Source organism: Rutilus rutilus (assembly GCF_951802725.1).
Source record: "Rutilus rutilus genome assembly, chromosome: 1".
NCBI classification, from domain to species: domain Eukaryota; kingdom Metazoa; phylum Chordata; class Actinopteri; order Cypriniformes; family Leuciscidae; genus Rutilus; species Rutilus rutilus.
Window position 1 is genome coordinate 15373963 of NC_140209.1, and position 27881 is coordinate 15401843.

At 48.8% G+C, this 27881-nt stretch overlaps 3 protein-coding genes across 4 annotated transcripts in view; 1 reads left to right on the top strand and 2 right to left on the bottom strand.

Moving 5' to 3' along the window:
- Positions 1-27881, top strand: part of LOC311291031 (uncharacterized protein) — a 226217-nt gene that overhangs the window by 109496 nt on the left and 88840 nt on the right. The window lies entirely within an intron of this gene.
- LOC311290525 (uncharacterized protein) lies at positions 20-27717 on the bottom strand. Of its 2 annotated transcripts, none has more exons than XR_014627404.1 (10): positions 27603-27717; positions 24992-26749; positions 24294-24617; positions 23855-24196; positions 23692-23733; positions 23365-23436; positions 1221-1263; positions 1055-1129; positions 837-905; positions 20-675 (listed from the first exon to the last, which is right to left on the bottom strand). XR_014627404.1 is itself a non-coding variant. In XM_084409045.1 (10 exons), exons 2-10 carry the CDS (start codon positions 25050-25052, stop codon positions 586-588), a joined length of 1104 nt encoding a protein of 367 aa, XP_084265171.1. In that variant the 5' UTR covers positions 25053-26749; positions 27603-27717; the 3' UTR covers positions 20-585. The 2 variants fall into 2 exon arrangements, 1 of the variants encoding a protein (XP_084265171.1); XM_084409045.1 differs by having other exon boundaries at positions 1221-1249.
- Positions 18516-21572, bottom strand: LOC311298536 (uncharacterized protein; the record flags this gene model as incomplete). The annotated part of the gene is made up of 2 exons (XM_084421552.1): positions 20144-21572; positions 18516-20046 (listed from the first exon to the last, which is right to left on the bottom strand). The coding sequence occupies exon 2, from the start codon at positions 19449-19451 to the stop codon at positions 18516-18518; it is 936 nt and encodes a 311-aa protein (XP_084277678.1). The 5' UTR covers positions 19452-20046; positions 20144-21572.

Below are 27881 nucleotides of genomic sequence, written 5' to 3' on the forward strand. Positions count from 1 at the left end.
GCGTTTCTTTAAATGCTAATGTTCTTTGAGTATTTAATTTGTGAAGGTAATGCATATACTCACTACACTCTTAATTACAAGAAGAAAAAAAATTCACAATGGCTCAGTCTATTTCAGTTCCTCAAAATAGCAACGCTCCAACAACGCACCTGAACACACACCTCGTTTTCAGATCAACACAACCATCGGCGAACAAAATAAAACTAGCAAAAAACACTGGCGCTGAATTGCACCGGGTCTCAGATAGATAGATGAAGGTTTTCAGACAGAAATCTAGCAGATAAACAGACTCCAGTCATGGAAGAGGCTTGAGAGACACTAGATTGAGTCTGGCCTGTATGAAAACACATCAGGGCTTCAGTCTCTAACTTTACTGTAGCTGTGATGATATAGATGAGATTATGTGCTCTGACCAGATGATGATTCACAATAAATCTCATTCATATTCACAGGACATTCAACAAATATCTGCTCGTTCACACACAAATATATAATTCCTCCAAACACCAGAGAGATGAAAACTTCCCGTCTGCTCCTGATATGATGAGCTCATGATCTGTATCATTAATGTTTATTAGTGAAGGTCTAGTTCTTGTTCACAGAGGCGTAAAGTTGATCCTGCGGTTGATCTTCTGTTCCTCTGATGGCAGCATAAGTCACTGTATCATCATGATCCTGAAAGAACAGATTCTGTCCATCAATGTTTGAACTAGAGCGATTATTATTATTATTATTAGAGCATGAGCTTCATTTATCTGAGAGTCAAACTCATATAGATGAGAGAAGCTGCTGTGATTGTCAGTGGACAACAAGGAAATGTGCTGGTTTCTACTCACATTCAATGATTTTACTGGCTTTGTATTGGAAGAAGTGACCTCAGAATAAGTCACATCATCTGTCTGCTCCTAAACATCAGTGCAAACGTGCAGAGAGTCAAGTTTAACACACAGAACAGACATATCTCTCACTATAATATGTAGAAGAACACAAAAGCTTTTAAATCACATTATTGAACAGACAGTGAACGTAATGTTTGATGATTTAGTGGACTCACATCGGCTCTTGCAGCGGGAGGAATGGACATGTTGATCGTCTCATACGTCCCTTTATGATCATTCTCATCTTTGACCTTCAGAACAAACAGTTAAACTGCATGAATGACACTTTATTGAGCTTTAAAGATATTAATCAAATCTAAATCACTGCATTACTGAACTCACCGCAGAGTCGCCAGTCCCTCTTTTATTATCTGAAAACAAGTGCCTCATGAAATATGAGTATTTATGATAAAACACACATGTGCAAAACACAGAATCTTATCTTTTAAGTGAGTGATAAAAACATCTCAGTTATTTCCCTGAGATAACGGGAACGAGTATTGCGTCTTTGCTAGATGCTGAGGGGGAAACCTTTTCTCCGAAATTTGAAGCCTTTAATTCAAAGACGCTGTGCCACTGCACAGTCATAACAGTGCAGCGATCTGAGCGTGTCTATTGGCTGGTCAGTGGGAACTGCATGAACCTATGGTGAAGCAGCGTGTCTACGCAAGCCAATCGTGGCGGGGCAGGGCATGAGGGGCAGCTCATTTCGCCAAAGGAATCATATTTAAAGGGTTAGTTCACCCAAAAAGTAAAATTCTGTCAGTAATTACTCACCCATATGCTGTTCCAACCCCGTAAGACTTTCGTTCATCTTCAGCCAGCATCACACGAATCACACACATAACCAGCATCAGCCAATCGTGAGCCCAGAAGCGCTTCGCTGTTACACTACATGAACTCACTCAGAGGCCCACACAGAAGAAAATGAATAGTTGAATAAAGTCGTCATATTTGTTTGTTTTTTGCGCACAAAAAGTATTCTCGTCGCTTGATAAACTTATAGTTGAGCCAATGTAGTCACTTGGACTATTTTAAACATTGTCTTTACTAACTTTCTGGACCGGCAAGTTTCAATAACATAGAAGAATATGGAGGAGTGAGACAGCTCTCAGATTTAATCAAAAATATCTTAATTTGTGTTCGGAAGATGAACTAAAGTCTTACGGGGTTGGAAAACATGAGGGTGAGTAATTACTGACTGAATTAAAGGAAAAGAGTCATTCCATTTTCAAAATGTTTACTTGTATTGTGTCTTTGTTAGACACTATGGGGAACCAATCCAATCACACCGTGCCATGTGAGCAGAACAACATGTTCTGTGGCCCTAGTCTGGGATGCTTGGGTAAGGGTCCCTAGGCGGTAGGGCTACTCACCGAAGCATTGTAATGGAAATTTTACATTTAGATGTGTTCTTTAACTTTTAGATGTGTTCTTTTACATTTAGATGTGTTCTTTTACTTTTAGATGTGTTTTTACCTTTGGGTGTGTACAACTTGTATTAACGTTGAACATTATTTGTACTCATAAGCATTTAAGCATTTAAAGAAATATAACCATATAAAAAGCACATTATTAAGAATATGTAACCAAGCTTTTAGAAAGGCATGAGTTAAGATAAGCTTGCAGGAACAAAATGTTCTGGGTCATAAAGAGACCAAGTAGAAAAGAGACTATGTGACCTTTTGTGTACTTCAAGTGTGAAAATATGTGCGCAGTTTTGATCAAACAAGAGATAGGCAAAATGTGTGAAAACCTGCAGCTAAAAACAGGAAACTTCTGCAGACATTGTATTGTACTGTCTAGATAGAATTGATGTTAGACAAGAGATCTCGAACAAAGACGCGTTGCCTTTTAAGGTAAACCAAGGCGATCTTTTGAGACAGATGCAGCCTACCCAGGATGTGTGAGGGGTATTTAAACTTGGCAACAGGGAACTAACCTTTGCCTTCTCATATCAGATGCTCTCTGTATGTGAATGCCAAAATTTCTTGCAAGAAATAAAGATCTTTATAACTTTAGAAATTTCCAGCTGTCTTCCAATTATTATTTAAAGTTGTGAAAGTAATTTCCACGACAGCATACAAAGAGCTGATAAGTCTCGCTGAAATGGACGGAGCGCTGTATATATACTTCTAAGGCCCAAACAGAGCAGAGTAAGTGAGGTTGATGCTTGTCTTCTTGAAGGTTACCCACTCACTTGACCGTTGCTAATGCTAGCAGTAGTGCGGTCTTAAGTGAAAGTGGCCAGACCTCGACTGACTGTAGCAGCTGGAAAAGGGGGCCTTTGAGGGGCTCTAAGGACCGCAGATAAATTCCAAGATGCTACGGTAAGAGGACGAGGTGGGTTGAGCCTCCTTGCCTCTTTTTGTATTTTGTTCGCTATAACAACGAACATAGTTTGCAACTGCAACATTTACTCCCAACAGCCAGAACTGAACAGGGTGTTTGGAGGAAAACTCAAGACTTTTTGGAGGGTGTTCCGGCCGCAGCAAGACTTAACCCTCCCCTCTTCCTTCCTGGCAGATCAGGATTGCTTCTAAGGCGCAGGGTCCAGTGTTATCTTAGGCCGGGGTCCAGGGAGCGCTTAGGCTGCTGTCGATGCTCAGGCGGTGGTGGCTGAGCGGTCGCAAGCGCTGGCTTGTCTTACTGCAGAGTCAGCACTATTTTCTGGTGACTTTATGTAGCAGAGCTGGAGTGTTTGGACAGGAAGAGGCACATTGCTTGCGAAGACTTCTGTGCCACCATGAATCGCTCAGTGAATCCGTCAACCACGGGGTCAAAGAGACCGGTGGTGGAGATTGGGGAGTCAAGGAAGGCAGTCCTGTCTGCACCCTGAATCTCAATCAGATTAAGCCACAAGTGCGCTCCAGCACCACTAGAATGGCCTTGGCTCCTCTGATGGCTTGAGCGGTGGTCTTCGTGGCGTGCAGGGCCAGGTCTTTAGCGCCTGTGGAGGTCACGAAATGTGGCCGGGTCTGGTCCAGACTTGTCCATAGACCGGATATGCTTGGCCTGAAATACCTGGAGGACCGCCATGGTATGAGGGCTGAAGGGCTCTCTGGGCGGGGAGAGTGAAGCACGCGGGGGCTGGGATGATGTGAGCTCGCTCGTGTCCGATCGCTCAGTGCTCTGACCCCACCATTTCTTTCTCCAAGTCCTGGAAACTGGAGAGCATGAGGGTCGCAGCTCGTCTCAGAGATTTCACCAGAAAGGCAACGAACTCACTGTGCTCAGGAGGGGCTCTGCACGTGCCGCAATCACGGCGCAACATTTGCAACAATGTCGCAGGAAAGTTTTTAAATTTGTTGTTTTAATATACTTTAATATAGAAATTCATTAAATAACTAATTGTGATGAATTTAATCCTTTGTAAATTACCATTTTGCAGCGTAAGATTACAGTTAACACCTTTAAATATTAAATACATTTATTCAATTCTATAAATTACTGAAACAATCACAACAAACTGATGGAATGGCTTCAGATGACTTTAAATATATTGCAGGAAAACTTATTTAGTGCTTGTCTATTTCTTTTGTTCCAAGACTCCCCCTTGTGCCGTAGGCCTATAGAAGAGCGCAATAATTGCAGTTGCCTGAAACAATCGCGGTTAGGCGGTTATTTAATAATAGGGTTGGGTACCGAAACTCGGTTCCAATAGGGAACCGGTTCCGACGTAAACGGTAGTAACCAGACCGAATAAGAACGAAACTTTCGGTGCCTGATTTCGGTGCCTGACGTTTTTTACCACCCCCTATACAACATCTCGCGGCACGAATGATCCAATAACAAAACATCTCCAGTTAACCAGCAGAGCATTCATTTAGTTCGTTTGTTAAATAAGAGATCTAGCGCTGAAATGTGTTTTTTAAATCAAGTGATCAAAGTGCTCGTTGCCGCTGCGATCAGTGGCGCGGATACAGTGTTTTCTCGTGGCTCGCGCACACACTTGGCTTCACTCGGACGCGCGCTTCAATACGTTGCGGAGATCGATCTATTTATGAGGCGCCGTCTATATGATTATGTGCGCGGAGAGTTTGTGTGTGCGTGCTCACGTCTCAGATGAGTATGTGCGCGGAGAGTTTGTGTGTGTGTGTGTGCGTGCTCGCGTCTCAGATGAGTATGTGCGCGGAGAGTTTGTGTGTGTGTGTGTGTGTGTGTGTGTGTGCTCGCGTCTCAGATGAGTATGTGTGCGGAGAGTTCCGCGCGTCTCGTGTGTGTAGAGTTTGCGTGTGTGAGCGACTTTGGAAGTTGTGCATTTCATATGTATTAGTTTGAGCATTCAGTAGTATACATGTATGTGTATGTGCATGTATGTGACTACCTAGCAGTGTTGGGAAAGTTCACTTTCTACATGAACTAGTTCAAAGTTCAGTTCACAAATTTTAAAATGAACTAGTGTCACAGGTCGGGATGGGCCAAGCCGGACTGCGCCCACCCCTGAACCAGGACCACCCTGAGGAGCGTGTCAGAGACGAGACGGAAACAGAATTCAAGGGAATCACAGTTCTTTTTATTAAAGTTAAAAGTAATTTGAATAACCTAAGCTAAAATCTTCCTTTCCTCTTCTCCCCCGGAATCGAGGCAATGCAGCAGTCTCCGGGGCCCACTCCCACGCCGGTACAAGGTTCGCAATGGCCTGAGATGGATCGATGGATTTCCACGGGTGTGTATGCGGTCGGGGCTGTTCCTCTTCCCGCACTGATGCGGGGTCCGCAGGGACCTACGACAGACAGGTGAGTTTCCACAGGTGAGCAGACGGTCGGGCTGTTCCTCTTCCCACACTGATGCAGGGTTCACAGGGACCGACGACAGACAGGTGAGTTTCCACAGGTGAGTAGACGGTCGGGCTGTTCCTCTTCCCACACTGATGCAGGGTTCACAGGGACCGACGACAGACAGGTGAGTTTCCACAGGTGAGTAGACAGTTGGAACTCTAGGGCTACAGCAGACTCGAGTCAACAGGCTGAACGGAGCTTCTCTAGGGCAGACAGTTAGAACAGACAGAGTCAGCTTCAACAGCAGTATATAGGCCTCACGTGTGTTGCCGGGGACAGGTGACTCCACACCATGCAGATGGGCCGGGGGCTATAGCAGACTCAAAGTGCAGGCCGAGCGGAGCTTCTCCTGGACAGACAGAATCAACTTCAACAGCAATATACCACTCTCACGTGTGTTGCGGGGGACCGCTAACTTCGCACCATGCAGATGGACTTGGGATTGTAACAGACTCAAAGTCGCAGCTGAGCAGGGCTGCTCTAAGACAGACGAAATCAACTTCACCACAGTATACAGTTCTTACGTGTGTTGCAGGGGACAGATAACTTCACACCATGCAGATGGACCGGGGGCTATAGCAGATTCAAGTCGCAGGCTGAGTGGAGCTTCTCTAGAACAGACAGAATCAACTTCAACAGCAGTATACAGTTCTCACGTGTGTTGCAGGGGACAGATAACTTCACACCATGCAGGTGGGCTTAGGGCTGCAGCAGACTCAAAGTCAACAGGCTGAGCGGAGCTCCTGCTAAGACAGACAAAATCACGATTGCAGATAGAGTGTGCAGTCTCACGTGTGTTGCAAGGGGGGCAAACCTTCTCACCATACAGGTGGGTTGACATGCAAGTAGCGAACTTAAGTCAACAGGCTGGACAGAGCTTCTTCTAAGACAGTCAGAATCACTACTTCAAAACAGAGAGGTTAGTTTGACTCACAGATGCTATTCCTTCTAGTCCTCAACAGATGGGACCGATCGAATTATTAAGCTCCAATTACTGACAGTAGACCAGCATGGCACGGGGGAGTGCACGGCAAGAGAAAATAAATCTTCCACACACACACGGCAATTTCGCTCCAAACATGCAACGTGAGGGGGGAAACGTCAATTTAAGCACTGCAATCCACTTCAATAAGTGCAGATAAGGCCAGCACTCACCCAGGGGTCTCCGTGCCACAAGCAACGAGCTCCAATGTTGGGGAAAAGATGTTTCAGGGTTTTCCTCCACAAACATAGACGGATTCACATCACCGTTCCAACACGGGGGAGGAGGGCAAGAGATCGAACATGAATCAGTATAATTCACTCAGTGACGTTTAGGTAGCACAATCAAAGCACTCCAATCCACCTCAAATTCAGTGTTGAAACATGCAGGTACGAGATACGATGGTCGATTACTTATCTCTCTCCCTTCCAGGCAAACGGTGTGTTTTCACAACTCTTCCACACTCCTCAAGTCCCCTCCAGCAGCACTTCCCTTTGCACCCCGCAATTCCTCTCTGCAACACTCAAATAGAACGACTTCTCACGGGAGAGAACCACCCCACAGTCTCTCTTCACTGGCTTTTTATATCCTTCTCAATGCCCACATGGCTTTGTCATGGCTCCAAATTAATTGCTCACACCTGGTGTCAATTTCCTCATCCCGGTTGACAGGGCAACAGATATACACTTACACGGGGGGGTAGTGTTTCCTTATTATTGTACCGGAGGGGACACAATTGCGGCGAACTTTAGTTCCGCCCTCGTTTGTCACACCGTGACATACTCCCCCGCCAAACCGTTCTAGTCCCGAGAACGGGAGCCAGACACCCATTCTCCATATCTAGCTGGGGGCCGACCTCGGTTCTCCCGCTGGGGCCGCCTGGGTGGAGAAATAGGCTCTTCGGGCCGTGGCTCTATGCCTAGTCCCCTCGGGACCACCGCCCATCCTACCAACTGGGGCATCCATGCTGTTTCACCGGGGGGCTTTTCGGCAGCAGGAGTCGGATAGTTCGGACAGGGGCGAATCAGGTTGCGATGCAACACCCGCTCTGGACCGGCTCTCCCTTCGGGACGGATGGCATAAACCGGCTGGTCTGGGTGTGGTTGCCGCTGGACTACATAGGGCTGTGACTCCCACCGGTCGCTTAGTTTGCCCTTCCCCTGGCGACGGTTGTCCCTTACCAATACTCTCTCCCCTGGTAGTAGCGGTGCTTCCCGAGCCGTCCGGTCGTATAGCCTTTTGTTCTTCGCTGCAGCCCGATTGATCTGATCCGAGACCTGCTCATAAGCCGACTGAAGGCGCTGGTGGTGCCTGGTCACCCAATCGGTCAGACTGCTCCCTTCTTCCGCCGCCATGGTCCCCAAGAGCAAATCAGTTGGAAGCCTCACATGCCTTCCAAACATCAGGTAAGTTGGGGCGTAGCCCGTAGTACTGTGTACGCTATTGTTGTATGCCTGAACTAATGCCGGAAGTCTGTCGGCCCAATGGCCCTGCTGGTCCTCCTCCAGGGTCCCCAGCAGGCTCAGCAGCGTCTGGTTAAATCTCTCACAACCCCCGTTCCCTTGGGGGTGATAAGGGGTCGTATGGGTCTTCTTCCCTCCATACAGCTGGCACAGCTCGTGGATCACCCTGGACTCAAAGTTAGGCCCCTGATCAGAATGGAGTACTTCGGGACACCCGAACGGCTGGATCACGTACTTCCACAGGGCGTTGGCGGTGGTAATGGCAGTCTGATCTAGGGTCGGAACGGCCCAAGCGTACTTCGTGAACAGGTCCGTAACCACAAGGATATACTGGATCCGGTCCACCGGCCGACCCAGGGTCAGATAGTCCATAGCGACAATGTGCAAGGGTGCCTTGGCCTGAATTGGAACCAGCGGAGCCCGTACCTCTTTCCTGGTCTTAAACAGTATACAGCGTGGGCACTTCTGTAAATAGGCTCTCGTCGTGCCCTCCATCCCGGGCCAATAGAAGTGTCGCCGTAGTAAGGCCGTCGTCCTCTCCTGCCCTTGATGCCCCATCCTGGTGTGATAGGCTTCCAACAACGCTGGCCAGCGGCCCTCTGGGACCACCACCTGACAGACCCTGTCACCCCTCTTGGGATCTTGAAGGGCCCTGCAGATCACCCCTTCCTTCAAGTAGAGTCTCTCTCTCTGGCCCAACAGTCCTCGCACTATCCGGGTCTGAGCTCGGCATTCCGCACCGTCGGGCCATGCCTTCCGCCTCAGCCAAGTCCGGACCACCAGCAGATCCTCGTCCTCGCCCTGCCATACCCTCCAGCGCTGCGGGTCCCATCCCCAACTACCCGGGGGTTCTTCCAAGGGCTGGCCGGGTGCCTCCACAATCCCCACCATTAGTCCTTCGTCATGTCCTGCTTCCTGAGCCAATACCGGGCCCGAGGATCCTTCCTCTGGCAGCCTAGATAGGACATCGGCGTTGGTGTGTTCCCTCCCTGGCCGGTACTGGAGCTGGTAATCGAAGTTCGCCAGTTGTGCCACCCATCTCTGTTCTACCGCCCCCAGCTTGGCGGTCTGCAGATGTACGAGCGGATTATTGTCCGTAACCACTTGCACCCTGGCTCCCCACAGGTAATCTTTAAATTTTTCACTCACCGCCCACTTCATTGCCAGCAGCTCGAGTTTAAAGGAACTGTAATTGGCGTCGTTTCTCTCGGTGGGGTGCAGGCTTCGGCTCGCATAAGCGATTACCCTCTCCTTTCCTTGTTGCTTCTGAGCCAGAACAGCTCCTAACCCCAGGTTACTGGCATCTGTGTACAGGATGAAAGGTTGTGTGAAGTCGGCATAAGCCAAAATCGGGGCCTGTAATAACTCCTGTTTGAGCCTCTGAAAGGCCTCCTCACACGCCGGATCCCACTGGATCGACGGCGACCCTCGACCCCGAACTCGTCCCGTACCTCCCAGCAGCTGGTTGATCGGCTTGGCGATTCTGGAGAAGTCTTTAATGAACCGCCTATAATATCCGACGAAGCCCAGGAAGGATCTAACCTGCCGTACCGTCTTAGGGGTGGCCCACCCCTGCACAGCCGCCACCTTCTCCGGATCGACAGAAATCCCTCCAGCACTCACAATGTGGCCCAAGAATTTTACCTCCTTTCGGAAAAGCTGACATTTCCCCGGCTGGAGTTTCAGCCCATACTTCTCCAGGGAGAGGAAGACCTGTTCCAGGTGTTGGAGATGGGACCCGAAATCCGGAGAATAGACGATCACGTCGTCGAGGTAGACAAGCGTGGTTTCCATTAGTTGGCCGCCCAGGCAACGCTGCATGAGCCGTTGGAAGGTGGCTGGGGCGTTGCAGAGGCCAAAGGGCATCCGGTCCCACTCATATAACCCAAAGGGGGTAGTGAACGCAGTCTTCTCCCTGTCCCGCTCATCCACCTGGACTTGCCAGTATCCGCTGGCCAGATCGAGTGTCGAATACCAAGCTGCTTGGGTAAGGCTGGTGAGAGAATCCTCTACTCGGGGCAATGGGAAAGCATCCCGTTTGGTCACCTGGTTGAGCCGCCGGTAGTCCACACAGAACCTCCAAGAACCATTTTTCTTCCGTACCAGTACTATCGGCGCGGCCCAAGGACTGCTGCTCTCCCGGATAATTCCCTTATCCAACATCCCCCTCAGGAGGGTGCGAACCTCTGAATACAGGGTCGGAGGCACGGGTCGATAACGCTCCCTGCTGGGTGTGGCCTCTCCGGTCGGGATCTGGTGCTTAACTGCATCCGTACGGCCGTAGTCCTCGTCGTGGGTAGAGAACAAATGTTGCCATTTCGTCAAGAAACATTGAAGTTGTTGGACTTGGTCCTCTTTCAATCCCTCTCCACGTAACGACTCTCCTTCCAGGTGTGTCGGCAGTCTTCCTCCAACCTCTTCCACGTGTCGACCCGTTTGTGCCAGGGCCACCTCTACCACTGTTGGACTTACTCGACAGAATTCCACTTCTCCCTGTTCTCGAATTTGATGGGGCTTCACCGAGGTAACTCGGGCCAGGCGTTGGTGGCGGTATAGATGGATCGGGAAAGAATTTGTGTTTCGGACTCTAACTGAGACTCGGCCTCTCCTTGCGGACGCCAGCCCCCGAGCAACTTCCACCTTGGGGCCATCCGGGTAGGGCTCCACCAAAACCCACTCCTGGGGGCTATAAAGCCGAGAGGGCACCCTGGCCCAGACCACGGCTTCACTTCGAGCGGGAACGGACAAGGCATAACGGCAGGCCACTCTCCCAGTACTCTCCCGTTCGCCCTGCTGCTCGGCCAGGCAAACCCGGCGACAGTCGGCTCTCACCCGATCCCACTCCTGGCCATCCGATGACGAGGCAGCTCGCACTGGTCTGCCCCGGAACAGTTCCTCCCAACACTCAGAGATCACGTTCATGCCCAGTAGGGCCCGATGAGACCCCAGACAGCCATCTCGCACCACCACTACTCCCTTCTGGGGTACCACAACCCCGTGTATCTCCAGATCCATCACCAAATATCCAACGTATGGTATGTCAAGTCCATTTGCCCCACGCAGGGTCAACCAGGGGGCTTCGGCCGTCGACCGACCCTGGGCACCAAATAACTCATGAGTCAGGCTCTCCGCAAACAAGGTTACTTGCGACCCGGTGTCCAGGAGGCATTGTACTTCCTGGCCGTTGACCTGAATCGCCACAACCGGGCAACGGCCCACCAGGTGTTCGTTGGGGAGTGTGGGAAGCTGAGGGTCTAACAAGGGGGTCCCGACCACTTGACCCACAGTGGCCGGACGCTCTAAAAACCCCCCTGCGATGCCCGTCTGGAGGAGCACTGACGGAAATAATGACCCGGTTCTCCACAGTTATTGCAGAGAGGACGACCCTGTTCATCCCACTGGAATCGAGGCCCCAAAGGCCGAAGTGGACGGCGTTCTGGGAGATGGCCCCCATCGGAGTACGCCCGCTCCCGTGGCGGAGGCAATGAACGGGGATGTTCCCGGCGAAGTTCTGCCACGAGGGACTTAGACAGTTCGGACAGTTGCTCACGTACGTCCTTCTTCAGCTCCTCCCGAAGGGCCTGTTTCCAATCCGATGTAGCAGGGGGCGGTGGAACACTAGTGGCGTTGGTAGCCAGACAACTGGGAGGGTCTACGCTCGCAGCATGGTCACGTTCAAGGGCTAAAGCTTCTCCACGCAGCTCTTCAAAAGTGAGGTCGGGTTCTCGTCGTAGTTGGACCCGCAGACTCTGACGCACAGGGCCTTCTCGTAATCCTAATAGAAACTGATCTCTCAACAGGACTTCCTCATCACCCAGACCGTGATCCTGTCTTCCTTTCAAACGGGAGAACTGTTCCCTCATCTGTAGTGTGAATGCACGGACATTTTGTCGAGGCCCTTGTCTACAATTGAAAAACTGCGTTCGCAGGACAGCTACCGGGGTGGTGTCTCCATATTGCCCCGTGAGAAATTCAAAGATTGCTTGGACCGTCGTTCGATTTGCTTCCGGCGCTGCCTGTACCTCTCTTCTTGCTTCTCCTTCCAGGGAATTTAAAACAAACTGTACTTTCTGGGGGGCACTCAGACCTTGAAGTCCGGCTAAGTACTCGACCTGCGCTTTCCAACATGACAAACTCACTTCTGATCCAGGGCCTCCGTACTTCTGGGCCCACGGGGCTCCCATAAAAATCGGCATTGCCGGTTGCCGCACTACTGGCTCTTCTTCTTCAGCCATCTCACTCTGATCGCTCAACTCAAGGTGGTATCCTGCCGACTTATGCCAAATCTGTCACAGGTCGGGATGGGCCAAGCCGGACTGCGCCCACCCCTGAACCAGGACCACCCTGAGGAGCGTGTCAGAGACGAGACGGAAACAGAATTCAAGGGAATCACAGTTCTTTTTATTAAAGTTAAAAGTAATTTGAATAACCTAAGCTAAAATCTTCCTTTCCTCTTCTCCCCCGGAATCGAGGCAATGCAGCAGTCTCCGGGGCCCACTCCCACGCCGGTACAAGGTTCGCAATGGCCTGAGATGGATCGATGGATTTCCACGGGTGTGTATGCGGTCGGGGCTGTTCCTCTTCCCGCACTGATGCGGGGTCCGCAGGGACCTACGACAGACAGGTGAGTTTCCACAGGTGAGCAGACGGTCGGGCTGTTCCTCTTCCCACACTGATGCAGGGTTCACAGGGACCGACGACAGACAGGTGAGTTTCCACAGGTGAGTAGACGGTCGGGCTGTTCCTCTTCCCACACTGATGCAGGGTTCACAGGGACCGACGACAGACAGGTGAGTTTCCACAGGTGAGTAGACAGTTGGAACTCTAGGGCTACAGCAGACTCGAGTCAACAGGCTGAACGGAGCTTCTCTAGGGCAGACAGTTAGAACAGACAGAGTCAGCTTCAACAGCAGTATATAGGCCTCACGTGTGTTGCCGGGGACAGGTGACTCCACACCATGCAGATGGGCCGGGGGCTATAGCAGACTCAAAGTGCAGGCCGAGCGGAGCTTCTCCTGGACAGACAGAATCAACTTCAACAGCAATATACCACTCTCACGTGTGTTGCGGGGGACCGCTAACTTCGCACCATGCAGATGGACTTGGGATTGTAACAGACTCAAAGTCGCAGCTGAGCAGGGCTGCTCTAAGACAGACGAAATCAACTTCACCACAGTATACAGTTCTTACGTGTGTTGCAGGGGACAGATAACTTCACACCATGCAGATGGACCGGGGGCTATAGCAGATTCAAGTCGCAGGCTGAGTGGAGCTTCTCTAGAACAGACAGAATCAACTTCAACAGCAGTATACAGTTCTCACGTGTGTTGCAGGGGACAGATAACTTCACACCATGCAGGTGGGCTTAGGGCTGCAGCAGACTCAAAGTCAACAGGCTGAGCGGAGCTCCTGCTAAGACAGACAAAATCACGATTGCAGATAGAGTGTGCAGTCTCACGTGTGTTGCAAGGGGGGCAAACCTTCTCACCATACAGGTGGGTTGACATGCAAGTAGCGAACTTAAGTCAACAGGCTGGACAGAGCTTCTTCTAAGACAGTCAGAATCACTACTTCAAAACAGAGAGGTTAGTTTGACTCACAGATGCTATTCCTTCTAGTCCTCAACAGATGGGACCGATCGAATTATTAAGCTCCAATTACTGACAGTAGACCAGCATGGCACGGGGGGAGTGCACGGCAAGAGAAAATAAATCTTCCACACACACACGGCAATTTCGCTCCAAACATGCAACGTGAGGGGGGAAACGTCAATTTAAGCACTGCAATCCACTTCAATAAGTGCAGATAAGGCCAGCACTCACCCAGGGGTCTCCGTGCCACAAGCAACGAGCTCCAATGTTGGGGAAAAGATGTTTCAGGGTTTTCCTCCACAAACATAGACGGATTCACATCACCGTTCCAACACGGGGGAGGAGGGCAAGAGATCGAACATGAATCAGTATAATTCACTCAGTGACGTTTAGGTAGCACAATCAAAGCACTCCAATCCACCTCAAATTCAGTGTTGAAACATGCAGGTACGAGATACGATGGTCGATTACTTATCTCTCTCCCTTCCAGGCAAACGGTGTGTTTTCACAACTCTTCCACACTCCTCAAGTCCCCTCCAGCAGCACTTCCCTTTGCACCCCGCAATTCCTCTCTGCAACACTCAAATAGAACGACTTCTCACGGGAGAGAACCACCCCACAGTCTCTCTTCACTGGCTTTTTATATCCTTCTCAATGCCCACATGGCTTTGTCATGGCTCCAAATTAATTGCTCACACCTGGTGTCAATTTCCTCATCCCGGTTGACAGGGCAACAGATATACACTTACACGGGGGGGTAGTGTTTCCTTATTATTGTACCGGAGGGGACACAATTGCGGCGAACTTTAGTTCCGCCCTCGTTTGTCACACCGTGACATACTCCCCCGCCAAACCGTTCTAGTCCCGAGAACGGGAGCCAGACACCCATTCTCCATATCTAGCTGGGGGCCGACCTCGGTTCTCCCGCTGGGGCCGCCTGGGTGGAGAAATAGGCTCTTCGGGCCGTGGCTCTATGCCTAGTCCCCTCGGGACCACCGCCCATCCTACCAACTGGGGCATCCATGCTGTTTCACCGGGGGGCTTTTCGGCAGCAGGAGTCGGATAGTTCGGACAGGGGCGAATCAGGTTGCGATGCAACACCCGCTCTGGACCGGCTCTCCCTTCGGGACGGATGGCATAAACCGGCTGGTCTGGGTGTGGTTGCCGCTGGACTACATAGGGCTGTGACTCCCACCGGTCGCTTAGTTTGCCCTTCCCCTGGCGACGGTTGTCCCTTACCAATACTCTCTCCCCTGGTAGTAGCGGTGCTTCCCGAGCCGTCCGGTCGTATAGCCTTTTGTTCTTCGCTGCAGCCCGATTGATCTGATCCGAGACCTGCTCATAAGCCGACTGAAGGCGCTGGTGGTGCCTGGTCACCCAATCGGTCAGACTGCTCCCTTCTTCCGCCGCCATGGTCCCCAAGAGCAAATCAGTTGGAAGCCTCACATGCCTTCCAAACATCAGGTAAGTTGGGGCGTAGCCCGTAGTACTGTGTACGCTATTGTTGTATGCCTGAACTAATGCCGGAAGTCTGTCGGCCCAATGGCCCTGCTGGTCCTCCTCCAGGGTCCCCAGCAGGCTCAGCAGCGTCTGGTTAAATCTCTCACAACCCCCGTTCCCTTGGGGGTGATAAGGGGTCGTATGGGTCTTCTTCCCTCCATACAGCTGGCACAGCTCGTGGATCACCCTGGACTCAAAGTTAGGCCCCTGATCAGAATGGAGTACTTCGGGACACCCGAACGGCTGGATCACGTACTTCCACAGGGCGTTGGCGGTGGTAATGGCAGTCTGATCTAGGGTCGGAACGGCCCAAGCGTACTTCGTGAACAGGTCCGTAACCACAAGGATATACTGGATCCGGTCCACCGGCCGACCCAGGGTCAGATAGTCCATAGCGACAATGTGCAAGGGTGCCTTGGCCTGAATTGGAACCAGCGGAGCCCGTACCTCTTTCCTGGTCTTAAACAGTATACAGCGTGGGCACTTCTGTAAATAGGCTCTCGTCGTGCCCTCCATCCCGGGCCAATAGAAGTGTCGCCGTAGTAAGGCCGTCATCCTCTCCTGCCCTTGATGCCCCATCCTGGTGTGATAGGCTTCCAACAACGCTGGCCAGCGGCCCTCTGGGACCACCACCTGACAGACCCTGTCACCCCTCTTGGGATCTTGAAGGGCCCTGCAGATCACCCCTTCCTTCAAGTAGAGTCTCTCTCTCTGGCCCAACAGTCCTCGCACTATCCGGGTCTGAGCTCGGCATTCCGCACCGTCGGGCCATGCCTTCCGCCTCAGCCAAGTCCGGACCACCAGCAGATCCTCGTCCTCGCCCTGCCATACCCTCCAGCGCTGCGGGTCCCATCCCCAACTACCCGGGGGTTCTTCCAAGGGCTGGCCGGGTGCCTCCACAATCCCCACCATTAGTCCTTCGTCATGTCCTGCTTCCTGAGCCAATACCGGGCCCGAGGATCCTTCCTCTGGCAGCCTAGATAGGACATCGGCGTTGGTGTGTTCCCTCCCTGGCCGGTACTGGAGCTGGTAATCGAAGTTCGCCAGTTGTGCCACCCATCTCTGTTCTACCGCCCCCAGCTTGGCGGTCTGCAGATGTACGAGCGGATTATTGTCCGTAACCACTTGCACCCTGGCTCCCCACAGGTAATCTTTAAATTTTTCACTCACCGCCCACTTCATTGCCAGCAGCTCGAGTTTAAAGGAACTGTAATTGGCGTCGTTTCTCTCGGTGGGGTGCAGGCTTCGGCTCGCATAAGCGATTACCCTCTCCTTTCCTTGTTGCTTCTGAGCCAGAACAGCTCCTAACCCCAGGTTACTGGCATCTGTGTACAGGATGAAAGGTTGTGTGAAGTCGGCATAAGCCAAAATCGGGGCCTGTAATAACTCCTGTTTGAGCCTCTGAAAGGCCTCCTCACACGCCGGATCCCACTGGATCGACGGCGACCCTCGACCCCGAACTCGTCCCGTACCTCCCAGCAGCTGGTTGATCGGCTTGGCGATTCTGGAGAAGTCTTTAATGAACCGCCTATAATATCCGACGAAGCCCAGGAAGGATCTAACCTGCCGTACCGTCTTAGGGGTGGCCCACCCCTGCACAGCCGCCACCTTCTCCGGATCGACAGAAATCCCTCCAGCACTCACAATGTGGCCCAAGAATTTTACCTCCTTTCGGAAAAGCTGACATTTCCCCGGCTGGAGTTTCAGCCCATACTTCTCCAGGGAGAGGAAGACCTGTTCCAGGTGTTGGAGATGGGACCCGAAATCCGGAGAATAGACGATCACGTCGTCGAGGTAGACAAGCGTGGTTTCCATTAGTTGGCCGCCCAGGCAACGCTGCATGAGCCGTTGGAAGGTGGCTGGGGCGTTGCAGAGGCCAAAGGGCATCCGGTCCCACTCATATAACCCAAAGGGGGTAGTGAACGCAGTCTTCTCCCTGTCCCGCTCATCCACCTGGACTTGCCAGTATCCGCTGGCCAGATCGAGTGTCGAATACCAAGCTGCTTGGGTAAGGCTGGTGAGAGAATCCTCTACTCGGGGCAATGGGAAAGCATCCCGTTTGGTCACCTGGTTGAGCCGCCGGTAGTCCACACAGAACCTCCAAGAACCATTTTTCTTCCGTACCAGTACTATCGGCGCGGCCCAAGGACTGCTGCTCTCCCGGATAATTCCCTTATCCAACATCCCCCTCAGGAGGGTGCGAACCTCTGAATACAGGGTCGGAGGCACGGGTCGATAACGCTCCCTGCTGGGTGTGGCCTCTCCGGTCGGGATCTGGTGCTTAACTGCATCCGTACGGCCGTAGTCCTCGTCGTGGGTAGAGAACAAATGTTGCCATTTCGTCAAGAAACATTGAAGTTGTTGGACTTGGTCCTCTTTCAATCCCTCTCCACGTAACGACTCTCCTTCCAGGTGTGTCGGCAGTCTTCCTCCAACCTCTTCCACGTGTCGACCCGTTTGTGCCAGGGCCACCTCTACCACTGTTGGACTTACTCGACAGAATTCCACTTCTCCCTGTTCTCGAATTTGATGGGGCTTCACCGAGGTAACTCGGGCCAGGCGTTGGTGGCGGTATAGATGGATCGGGAAAGAATTTGTGTTTCGGACTCTAACTGAGACTCGGCCTCTCCTTGCGGACGCCAGCCCCCGAGCAACTTCCACCTTGGGGCCATCCGGGTAGGGCTCCACCAAAACCCACTCCTGGGGGCTATAAAGCCGAGAGGGCACCCTGGCCCAGACCACGGCTTCACTTCGAGCGGGAACGGACAAGGCATAACGGCAGGCCACTCTCCCAGTACTCTCCCGTTCGCCCTGCTGCTCGGCCAGGCAAACCCGGCGACAGTCGGCTCTCACCCGATCCCACTCCTGGCCATCCGATGACGAGGCAGCTCGCACTGGTCTGCCCCGGAACAGTTCCTCCCAACACTCAGAGATCACGTTCATGCCCAGTAGGGCCCGATGAGACCCCAGACAGCCATCTCGCACCACCACTACTCCCTTCTGGGGTACCACAACCCCGTGTATCTCCAGATCCATCACCAAATATCCAACGTATGGTATGTCAAGTCCATTTGCCCCACGCAGGGTCAACCAGGGGGCTTCGGCCGTCGACCGACCCTGGGCACCAAATAACTCATGAGTCAGGCTCTCCGCAAACAAGGTTACTTGCGACCCGGTGTCCAGGAGGCATTGTACTTCCTGGCCGTTGACCTGAATCGCCACAACCGGGCAACGGCCCACCAGGTGTTCGTTGGGGAGTGTGGGAAGCTGAGGGTCTAACAAGGGGGTCCCGACCACTTGACCCACAGTGGCCGGATGCTCTAAAAACCCCCCTGCGATGCCCGTCTGGAGGAGCACTGACGGAAATAATGACCCGGTTCTCCACAGTTATTGCAGAGAGGACGACCCTGTTCATCCCACTGGAATCGAGGCCCCAAAGGCCGAAGTGGACGGCGTTCTGGGAGATGGCCCCCATCGGAGTACGCCCGCTCCCGTGGCGGAGGCAATGAACGGGGATGTTCCCGGCGAAGTTCTGCCACGAGGGACTTAGACAGTTCGGACAGTTGCTCACGTACGTCCTTCTTCAGCTCCTCCCGAAGGGCCTGTTTCCAATCCGATGTAGCAGGGGGCGGTGGAACACTAGTGGCGTTGGTAGCCAGACAACTGGGAGGGTCTACGCTCGCAGCATGGTCACGTTCAAGGGCTAAAGCTTCTCCACGCAGCTCTTCAAAAGTGAGGTCGGGTTCTCGTCGTAGTTGGACCCGCAGACTCTGACGCACAGGGCCTTCTCGTAATCCTAATAGAAACTGATCTCTCAACAGGACTTCCTCATCACCCAGACCGTGATCCTGTCTTCCTTTCAAACGGGAGAACTGTTCCCTCATCTGTAGTGTGAATGCACGGACATTTTGTCGAGGCCCTTGTCTACAATTGAAAAACTGCGTTCGCAGGACAGCTACCGGGGTGGTGTCTCCATATTGCCCCGTGAGAAATTCAAAGATTGCTTGGACCGTCGTTCGATTTGCTTCCGGCGCTGCCTGTACCTCTCTTCTTGCTTCTCCTTCCAGGGAATTTAAAACAAACTGTACTTTCTGGGGGGCACTCAGACCTTGAAGTCCGGCTAAGTACTCGACCTGCGCTTTCCAACATGACAAACTCACTTCTGATCCAGGGCCTCCGTACTTCTGGGCCCACGGGGCTCCCATAAAAATCGGCATTGCCGGTTGCCGCACTACTGGCTCTTCTTCTTCAGCCATCTCACTCTGATCGCTCAACTCAAGGTGGTATCCTGCCGACTTATGCCAAATCTGTCACAGGTCGGGATGGGCCAAGCCGGACTGCGCCCACCCCTGAACCAGGACCACCCTGAGGAGCGTGTCAGAGACGAGACGGAAACAGAATTCAAGGGAATCACAGTTCTTTTTATTAAAGTTAAAAGTAATTTGAATAACCTAAGCTAAAATCTTCCTTTCCTCTTCTCCCCCGGAATCGAGGCAATGCAGCAGTCTCCGGGGCCCACTCCCACGCCGGTACAAGGTTCGCAATGGCCTGAGATGGATCGATGGATTTCCACGGGTGTGTATGCGGTCGGGGCTGTTCCTCTTCCCGCACTGATGCGGGGTCCGCAGGGACCTACGACAGACAGGTGAGTTTCCACAGGTGAGCAGACGGTCGGGCTGTTCCTCTTCCCACACTGATGCAGGGTTCACAGGGACCGACGACAGACAGGTGAGTTTCCACAGGTGAGTAGACGGTCGGGCTGTTCCTCTTCCCACACTGATGCAGGGTTCACAGGGACCGACGACAGACAGGTGAGTTTCCACAGGTGAGTAGACAGTTGGAACTCTAGGGCTACAGCAGACTCGAGTCAACAGGCTGAACGGAGCTTCTCTAGGGCAGACAGTTAGAACAGACAGAGTCAGCTTCAACAGCAGTATATAGGCCTCACGTGTGTTGCCGGGGACAGGTGACTCCACACCATGCAGATGGGCCGGGGGCTATAGCAGACTCAAAGTGCAGGCCGAGCGGAGCTTCTCCTGGACAGACAGAATCAACTTCAACAGCAATATACCACTCTCACGTGTGTTGCGGGGGACCGCTAACTTCGCACCATGCAGATGGACTTGGGATTGTAACAGACTCAAAGTCGCAGCTGAGCAGGGCTGCTCTAAGACAGACGAAATCAACTTCACCACAGTATACAGTTCTTACGTGTGTTGCAGGGGACAGATAACTTCACACCATGCAGATGGACCGGGGGCTATAGCAGATTCAAGTCGCAGGCTGAGTGGAGCTTCTCTAGAACAGACAGAATCAACTTCAACAGCAGTATACAGTTCTCACGTGTGTTGCAGGGGACAGATAACTTCACACCATGCAGGTGGGCTTAGGGCTGCAGCAGACTCAAAGTCAACAGGCTGAGCGGAGCTCCTGCTAAGACAGACAAAATCACGATTGCAGATAGAGTGTGCAGTCTCACGTGTGTTGCAAGGGGGGCAAACCTTCTCACCATACAGGTGGGTTGACATGCAAGTAGCGAACTTAAGTCAACAGGCTGGACAGAGCTTCTTCTAAGACAGTCAGAATCACTACTTCAAAACAGAGAGGTTAGTTTGACTCACAGATGCTATTCCTTCTAGTCCTCAACAGATGGGACCGATCGAATTATTAAGCTCCAATTACTGACAGTAGACCAGCATGGCACGGGGGGAGTGCACGGCAAGAGAAAATAAATCTTCCACACACACACGGCAATTTCGCTCCAAACATGCAACGTGAGGGGGGAAACGTCAATTTAAGCACTGCAATCCACTTCAATAAGTGCAGATAAGGCCAGCACTCACCCAGGGGTCTCCGTGCCACAAGCAACGAGCTCCAATGTTGGGGAAAAGATGTTTCAGGGTTTTCCTCCACAAACATAGACGGATTCACATCACCGTTCCAACACGGGGGAGGAGGGCAAGAGATCGAACATGAATCAGTATAATTCACTCAGTGACGTTTAGGTAGCACAATCAAAGCACTCCAATCCACCTCAAATTCAGTGTTGAAACATGCAGGTACGAGATACGATGGTCGATTACTTATCTCTCTCCCTTCCAGGCAAACGGTGTGTTTTCACAACTCTTCCACACTCCTCAAGTCCCCTCCAGCAGCACTTCCCTTTGCACCCCGCAATTCCTCTCTGCAACACTCAAATAGAACGACTTCTCACGGGAGAGAACCACCCCACAGTCTCTCTTCACTGGCTTTTTATATCCTTCTCAATGCCCACATGGCTTTGTCATGGCTCCAAATTAATTGCTCACACCTGGTGTCAATTTCCTCATCCCGGTTGACAGGGCAACAGATATACACTTACACGGGGGGGTAGTGTTTCCTTATTATTGTACCGGAGGGGACACAATTGCGGCGAACTTTAGTTCCGCCCTCGTTTGTCACACCGTGACACTAGTTCAGTTCATAGTTCATATACTCAAAATTTTGAACTAAGTTCACAGTTCCAAAAATGAACTAGTTCATAGTTCTTTTTTTCCATGTTGTTGCGAGATATTATTTTTCAAAATGATTTCCACAGCCCCCACAGACAATTATTTTATCAGTTTTAACACTGAAGATATGCGTCAGATTTTTTCCCATCTTCACCGACCTTATCATAAAACTCGTTTAAATGATCATACGACGCCTCCTTGCTGCTTTTTGTTTTGATTTGTAACGTAAGTGATGAGTCGTTCATGAAAGACTCGAGGTGAAGTAATTATTTATGTTCCCTGTAAACGATTTTTGACTGCATTATAATGATTTCTTAATTCAGAATATGATCAAGATTGCGTAGGTGGATGTGTTCGGGGAATTTGCCAGTTAATAGTAACATTTAAAGCCCCTTAAATGAACGAAATGACTCGAAAAAAGATTTGTTCATTTTGATGAACGAGATCGAACAAGAGGTCGAACACGGGTGGCTGGTGTTGCCAGATTGGGTGTTTTTTCCGCTACATATTAAGGGCGGTTTACGGTGGGTTTTAGGTGGGTTTTCGCCTGGAAGGCTTTATAGAAATCTGGCATCCTACTGAACGAAGTTAAACTGAGAGAGCGTGGCGTTCACAGACACCAGAATGAACGAGTTCACAGTAACGTTCATCAGGCAGTAATGCGGTACGTTCAGTTCACGTTCGCCCAAAATATGAACGAGTTCATGAACTATCGTTCAATGAACGCGTTCAGGCACAACACTGCTACCTAGTAGCCTACATGTGTATGCAAGGGTTTCATATGTGCGTGAATGAAGCTTGATTTAAGCCCTAGACGGCGCCTCATATCTATTCGTTCTGGTGAAATCTCAAAATATAATGGACACAAAGTGTCCCTGCTTGATATACAACCACTGATGAGCATAATCGGTTTTAAAAAAAAAACTACGAATGCGGATTAGAACCCAAAACCTCTGACACGCTTGACTAAAGTTCAAGTTCAGCTGCCAGTGTTCCTCTTCGGGTAAGTCTAGTATTTTAATGCCAACTGCAAATCTTGAATATCAAGTATGAAGGATATCAATATCAAGTATATTTATATGGCTATACTGTGTGTTAAATATTTCTGCTCAGTGTCAGATATTTCTCTGTTTTGTAAAAGTCATAATATGAGAAGACAAAATTTTGATCTTACCTCAAGTGTTTTGTGCTACATCAGTAGCCTTTTAAAGGGCACAATTTTTCATTTAATCAGAAATCAGAAAATCTTTTTCAGAAAATCACACACACACACACACACACACACACACACAGAGGTATTATTTTTTTGATAAAGTGTGTGCGGTTTAGTTTTCTTAAGTACCGTTTCAAGAACCGTTTAAGCACCGGAACCGTTTGAAAAATACCGAGTAGGTACTGGTATCGGATAAAACCTAACCAATACCCAACCCTATTTAATAATCAGGCGACATGCCTACTGATTCCTTTGGTGAATGTGAGCTGCTTTTATAGGCAGATGCCCCGCCCCTTTCGGTAGGCTCTGCGCTCTCTCTGCGATTGGCTGCCGCAGCATGCTGCTTTGCCATAGATTCATGCAGTTCCAACAGACGCGCTCAGAACACTGCACTGTTATCGGTGTGCAGTGGAACTGCGTTTTTTAATTAAAATTCTGAGAAGAGGAGTTTCCCTCATAACTCACCAGTTCTTTTTCTGCAGATCAGCCAGAGAAGAGCAAGGAGAACAGCGACTGCAGCGACAAAAATCACTATGACTGAAGAAGAGATCGAGCACAGAGTCAGAGACGGACAGGGCAGATTGAGGACAATTATAGACAAAGACAACAGACATTGGCACCGATGACGACAGGAATGTGATTTCAATCAACTCTTACATATTTCAGAATGTATAAAGTTGTAAAATATCTATATGGTACTGTAACATTCATATTTTCTATAGAATTATGTTAGACAAAGCTGTTCTGTGAATAACATCAACGGCTTAAAAGCATATAAGCATCGTCAAGTACCTCTTGTAGAAGGATTCACTGCTGTCGTTGAATCAGCTTGAGCTGTAAATGATGAATGTTTGTTTAGATGATTCATACTGTACAATTTAACCATTATATTTGAACTAGTTAAAACACAGGATGACTTTTAACACTCATTCATGAGACTCATTTGTTTTCTCACATAAATACTTGACAGTGTATGTGAATGAGGTCTTGAGTTGATCTTTGTGAGTAAGCTGACATCTCCACTCTCTGTTGTCATCTTCATTCAGGAGTGTTGTAGTCAGAGTGATGATACAGGGATCTGGAGCTGATATCTGATATCTGGAGTCTGTCTTCAGATCAACACCAGTCTGATTCACCCACAACAGCTCAATTCCCTCAGAACTGACCCAATCATCACAGGGAGATCCAGTGTATGAATACAACTGACAGGAGAGAGTCACAGAGCGGCCTGGACTGATCTCAGTCTGTGAGGATGAAGATGATGATGATGATGAAGATGATGATGGAGACACTGAAACTGAACACAAGACATAAATCACAGACTCTTCAATCATCATCTGAGTTTAAAGGGAGAATCTGCCCTTTTTAAATTGACCACATAATCATAAACTTACCATGAAGAACATGCAGATAAACACGTGCATCAGGTCCTTGTTTCTGTCCATTCACAAATTGTTGGCATCTGTATAATCCATAATCTTCTTCTGTGACGTTCTTGATGTTCAGAGAGCAGTCAGACTCCAGACTCAGTCTCTCATGTTTCTCTGTGTCGTTCTTCTTTATCGTTAATTTAATCAGTTCAACTGCTTCTGTATGTCTGAATCTGTTGTAGTAGGTCCATGTAGTTGATTTGCAGTCAGAAAGAGCTTTATTACAGGACAGACGGACATTTTCACCAGAACTGATGAACACATGATCATCATCCACTCCACTGATACCTGAAATACAGTATATCTCAGTGATCTATATTAGAAAATGAAAGCATAAAACATATATGACATAAAACAACAAAGTTTTAGCATTCACTACACTGGTTCCTGAAACACAAGTAAAAGGCAGAAGATTCAAATACAGTTGTTTTTTCTCATTTAATGCAAACAACACACTCTCCAGAACAAACTAGTTATCTTTATCAGAGAGCTATCACTGAGTGTGACACTATCAGGAATAATACAGTATGATCTGTGTGTATCAATACACAACTCTGAGATCACAACGTGAATGTGTGCAAGAATAAACTGAGCATGTTCAAATGAACTCTTTCCAGACTAATTCCACTAAATGTCTTTAGAGAAAATACAGATTTCTTTACCTGTGAGAAGTGAAGAGAGAATGATCAGTCCCAGCAGACACAGATCACACTTATCAGCCATTTTGTGTTTCTGACAGTCTTCCTCTTCATTATATAGTTACAGCTCCTTCTCTTTATTATATTTAGTTACAGCTCTTCCTTTAACACTATCAGCTCCTCCTCTGGTTGGTTACTTCCTCTCATCTGATAGACTTAGTGATGAAACCCTGAGAAGTGTTGCTTCACTTGAATTCAAGTGGATTTCAGTACAAAATGTATTTTTCATTATTGCTTATGTAGCAAGTGGCTCGATTGTTAGCGATTACGTTGAATCTTTATCATTGGTTGAAAAAAACAGACAAAAGGAAAATAAACAATCATTGCCATGTCTGAGGCTTCTTGTGTGAGAGTGGGCGAAGGACACCACCAATCATAATCACACCCAGGGCCGGCTCTAGCCCTTTGGTTGCCCTAGGCAAGATTGAGTTTTTGCGCCCCCTTTTTTTGATAAGTGTCAAGCCTTTATTTGTTATAATTTTGATGATTATGGCTTACAGCTTATGAAAACCCCAAATCAAAATCACAGAAAATTAGAATTGATATGAATTGATATGTCATAAGCTGTAAGCCATAACGAAGTCTTGAAATATCTCACTTTGCATGTAATGAGTCTATATAATATATTAGTTTCACCTTATAAGTTGAATAATTGAAATAAATGAACTTTTGCACTGCTTTTGATATTCTAATTTTTCGAGTTTCACCTGTAGTCACTCCAACACTTCAACAAGCAAAATATTACTTAAATGATACACTCTAATAAATTGCACATACAAAAATGCTACAAAGAATGTTCATTGATGAACAAACAAAAATGCTCTAATAGTCACTCCAACACTTCAACAAGCAAATTATGACTTGAAGAATCAACTGTAAATTGTTTATACACAAATTCTACAAAGAATGTTCAAGGATATTTACCAAATTGGATTAATTTAAGCAAATTATGACCATTAAACTGGTTTAACTATACCTTCTACAAACAAATGTGCTATTATGGATAATGTATGTACCACTACAAAATTAAAATATTTAAGTTCTTTTAGTTCTATCTCAAATAATAAAATATTAACAGTTGTTTCTGCCATTTCTATTCACCTTCAAAGTAACTAGCTAGCAAACTATAGCTTAGTGACAGCAATGAAACGTCCAATATGTGATGTAGGCTACAATACTAAGTAAATTTATCTCATTGGACACCTTAATAGCTAAGATGAGAAGACTTACTCTATACTGAGCTTTATTTTTTATCTTCTTCCTTTCTCCGTTTTCGTCCCTGTGCACCAGAGGTTTAGACCGCTTCATTTTCGATCAACGCGCCAGCAGCTGAGCACTTCCCTAACGTAACGTAACGCAACCCTCCCGCCCCCCGCCAATCCAGAAATGGTCGACAAAAATCATAAATTCAATCTAATAAGTAATTAAACGTGTGGTTGAGGGGCGCCCTTTGATCATGTTTAATAAACATGTTTTATTTCGCGTTTCGTTCTAATTTTATGATTAATATGGGAAGTAGATAGGGCGACACTAGAGTGCGTGCGCGCCCCCAACACATTTGTCGCCCTAGGCAACCGCCTAGTTCGCCTATAGCAATCGCCGGCCCTGATCACACCCATAAAGTTCACTGCAAATAATGACACAGCAATAATGACAACCCTTGGTGTAAGTAAAGCCCAATGTGCAGCAAAGTACCAGCCAGCTTCAGGAAGTGCTCAGCGCCTACACACACAAAAAAAGAAGAAACAAGGAGAGGTCACATTAGTAAGAAAATAAATCAAACTAAATAATCAAATGTAACAACACAAAAACCAAGAACACAAATTACAATATACTTTGTAAACAAAAGAACCGTAAACTTTAAAGACAGAAACAAAAAATGATACTGATACAAAAGTATAAAGATCACACCAAACTCTTTTAATCGATGCAATTGATGGAGACTGTTGCAAAACAGTAAGAATCACTACACAGGGATTGGCGACAGTAGTACAAAACATAAATACACAATGAAATAATATCAACCCAACCAAAGAAAGAAACTTCAAGCCCACGTGGGCATTAGACTGTGACGGGACACAAAGCAGCAGCGTGACTCAAAGAGCGAAAGTTTGGGCGAGAGCTGTGTCTAAACACATGCAAAGCGGACCTTAAAACACAACAAACATCTATTAAAATATATTCAAACACAGAGACCAAACAAGGCACCACACACTGCCAGCCTTGGTAGCCCAAAGCCACAATAAACACATGAAATCACATAATGTCACTGAATAACAATGAGATCAAACAGCTAAGCTACATGCTAAAAACACACACCTCCATAGTACGCAGCCACGAAAGGAAGAGGCCACTCATTGGCCACTCATTTACTGACTGTAAGGTTTTGCACACATCACAAACCTCACTACACTTATAATTTACAGTGCATTTACACTGTAGTAATAGGAACTGTCCTTCAAGAGAATCTTATGGTGATGTGTCATGCCATGCTCTAACCATAACATAATCATAACATAACCATAGCCATAGCCTTAACCATAACCATAACCATTTCATAACCATAGCCACTAACCTGAGAGAGATCAGCTTTTACAGGACAGAGAAACGTTGTTCAGTGTGAGAGTGTGTATTGTTCACCACACTTCTGCTCTGAACGCTTCAGACTGAACACAATGAGCAGACTCTACTTTTGCACAAGAGAGCATTACTGTTAGTTTCACTTCTTTATTTAAAAGTTTCCTGCATGCAGTTCAATTCTATAAATAAAATAATTATATTATCAGTAATAAAATTGGTTTACTACTGAAACGTTATCCACTATCCATGACTCCTCAATTCTTAAACAGTTTTA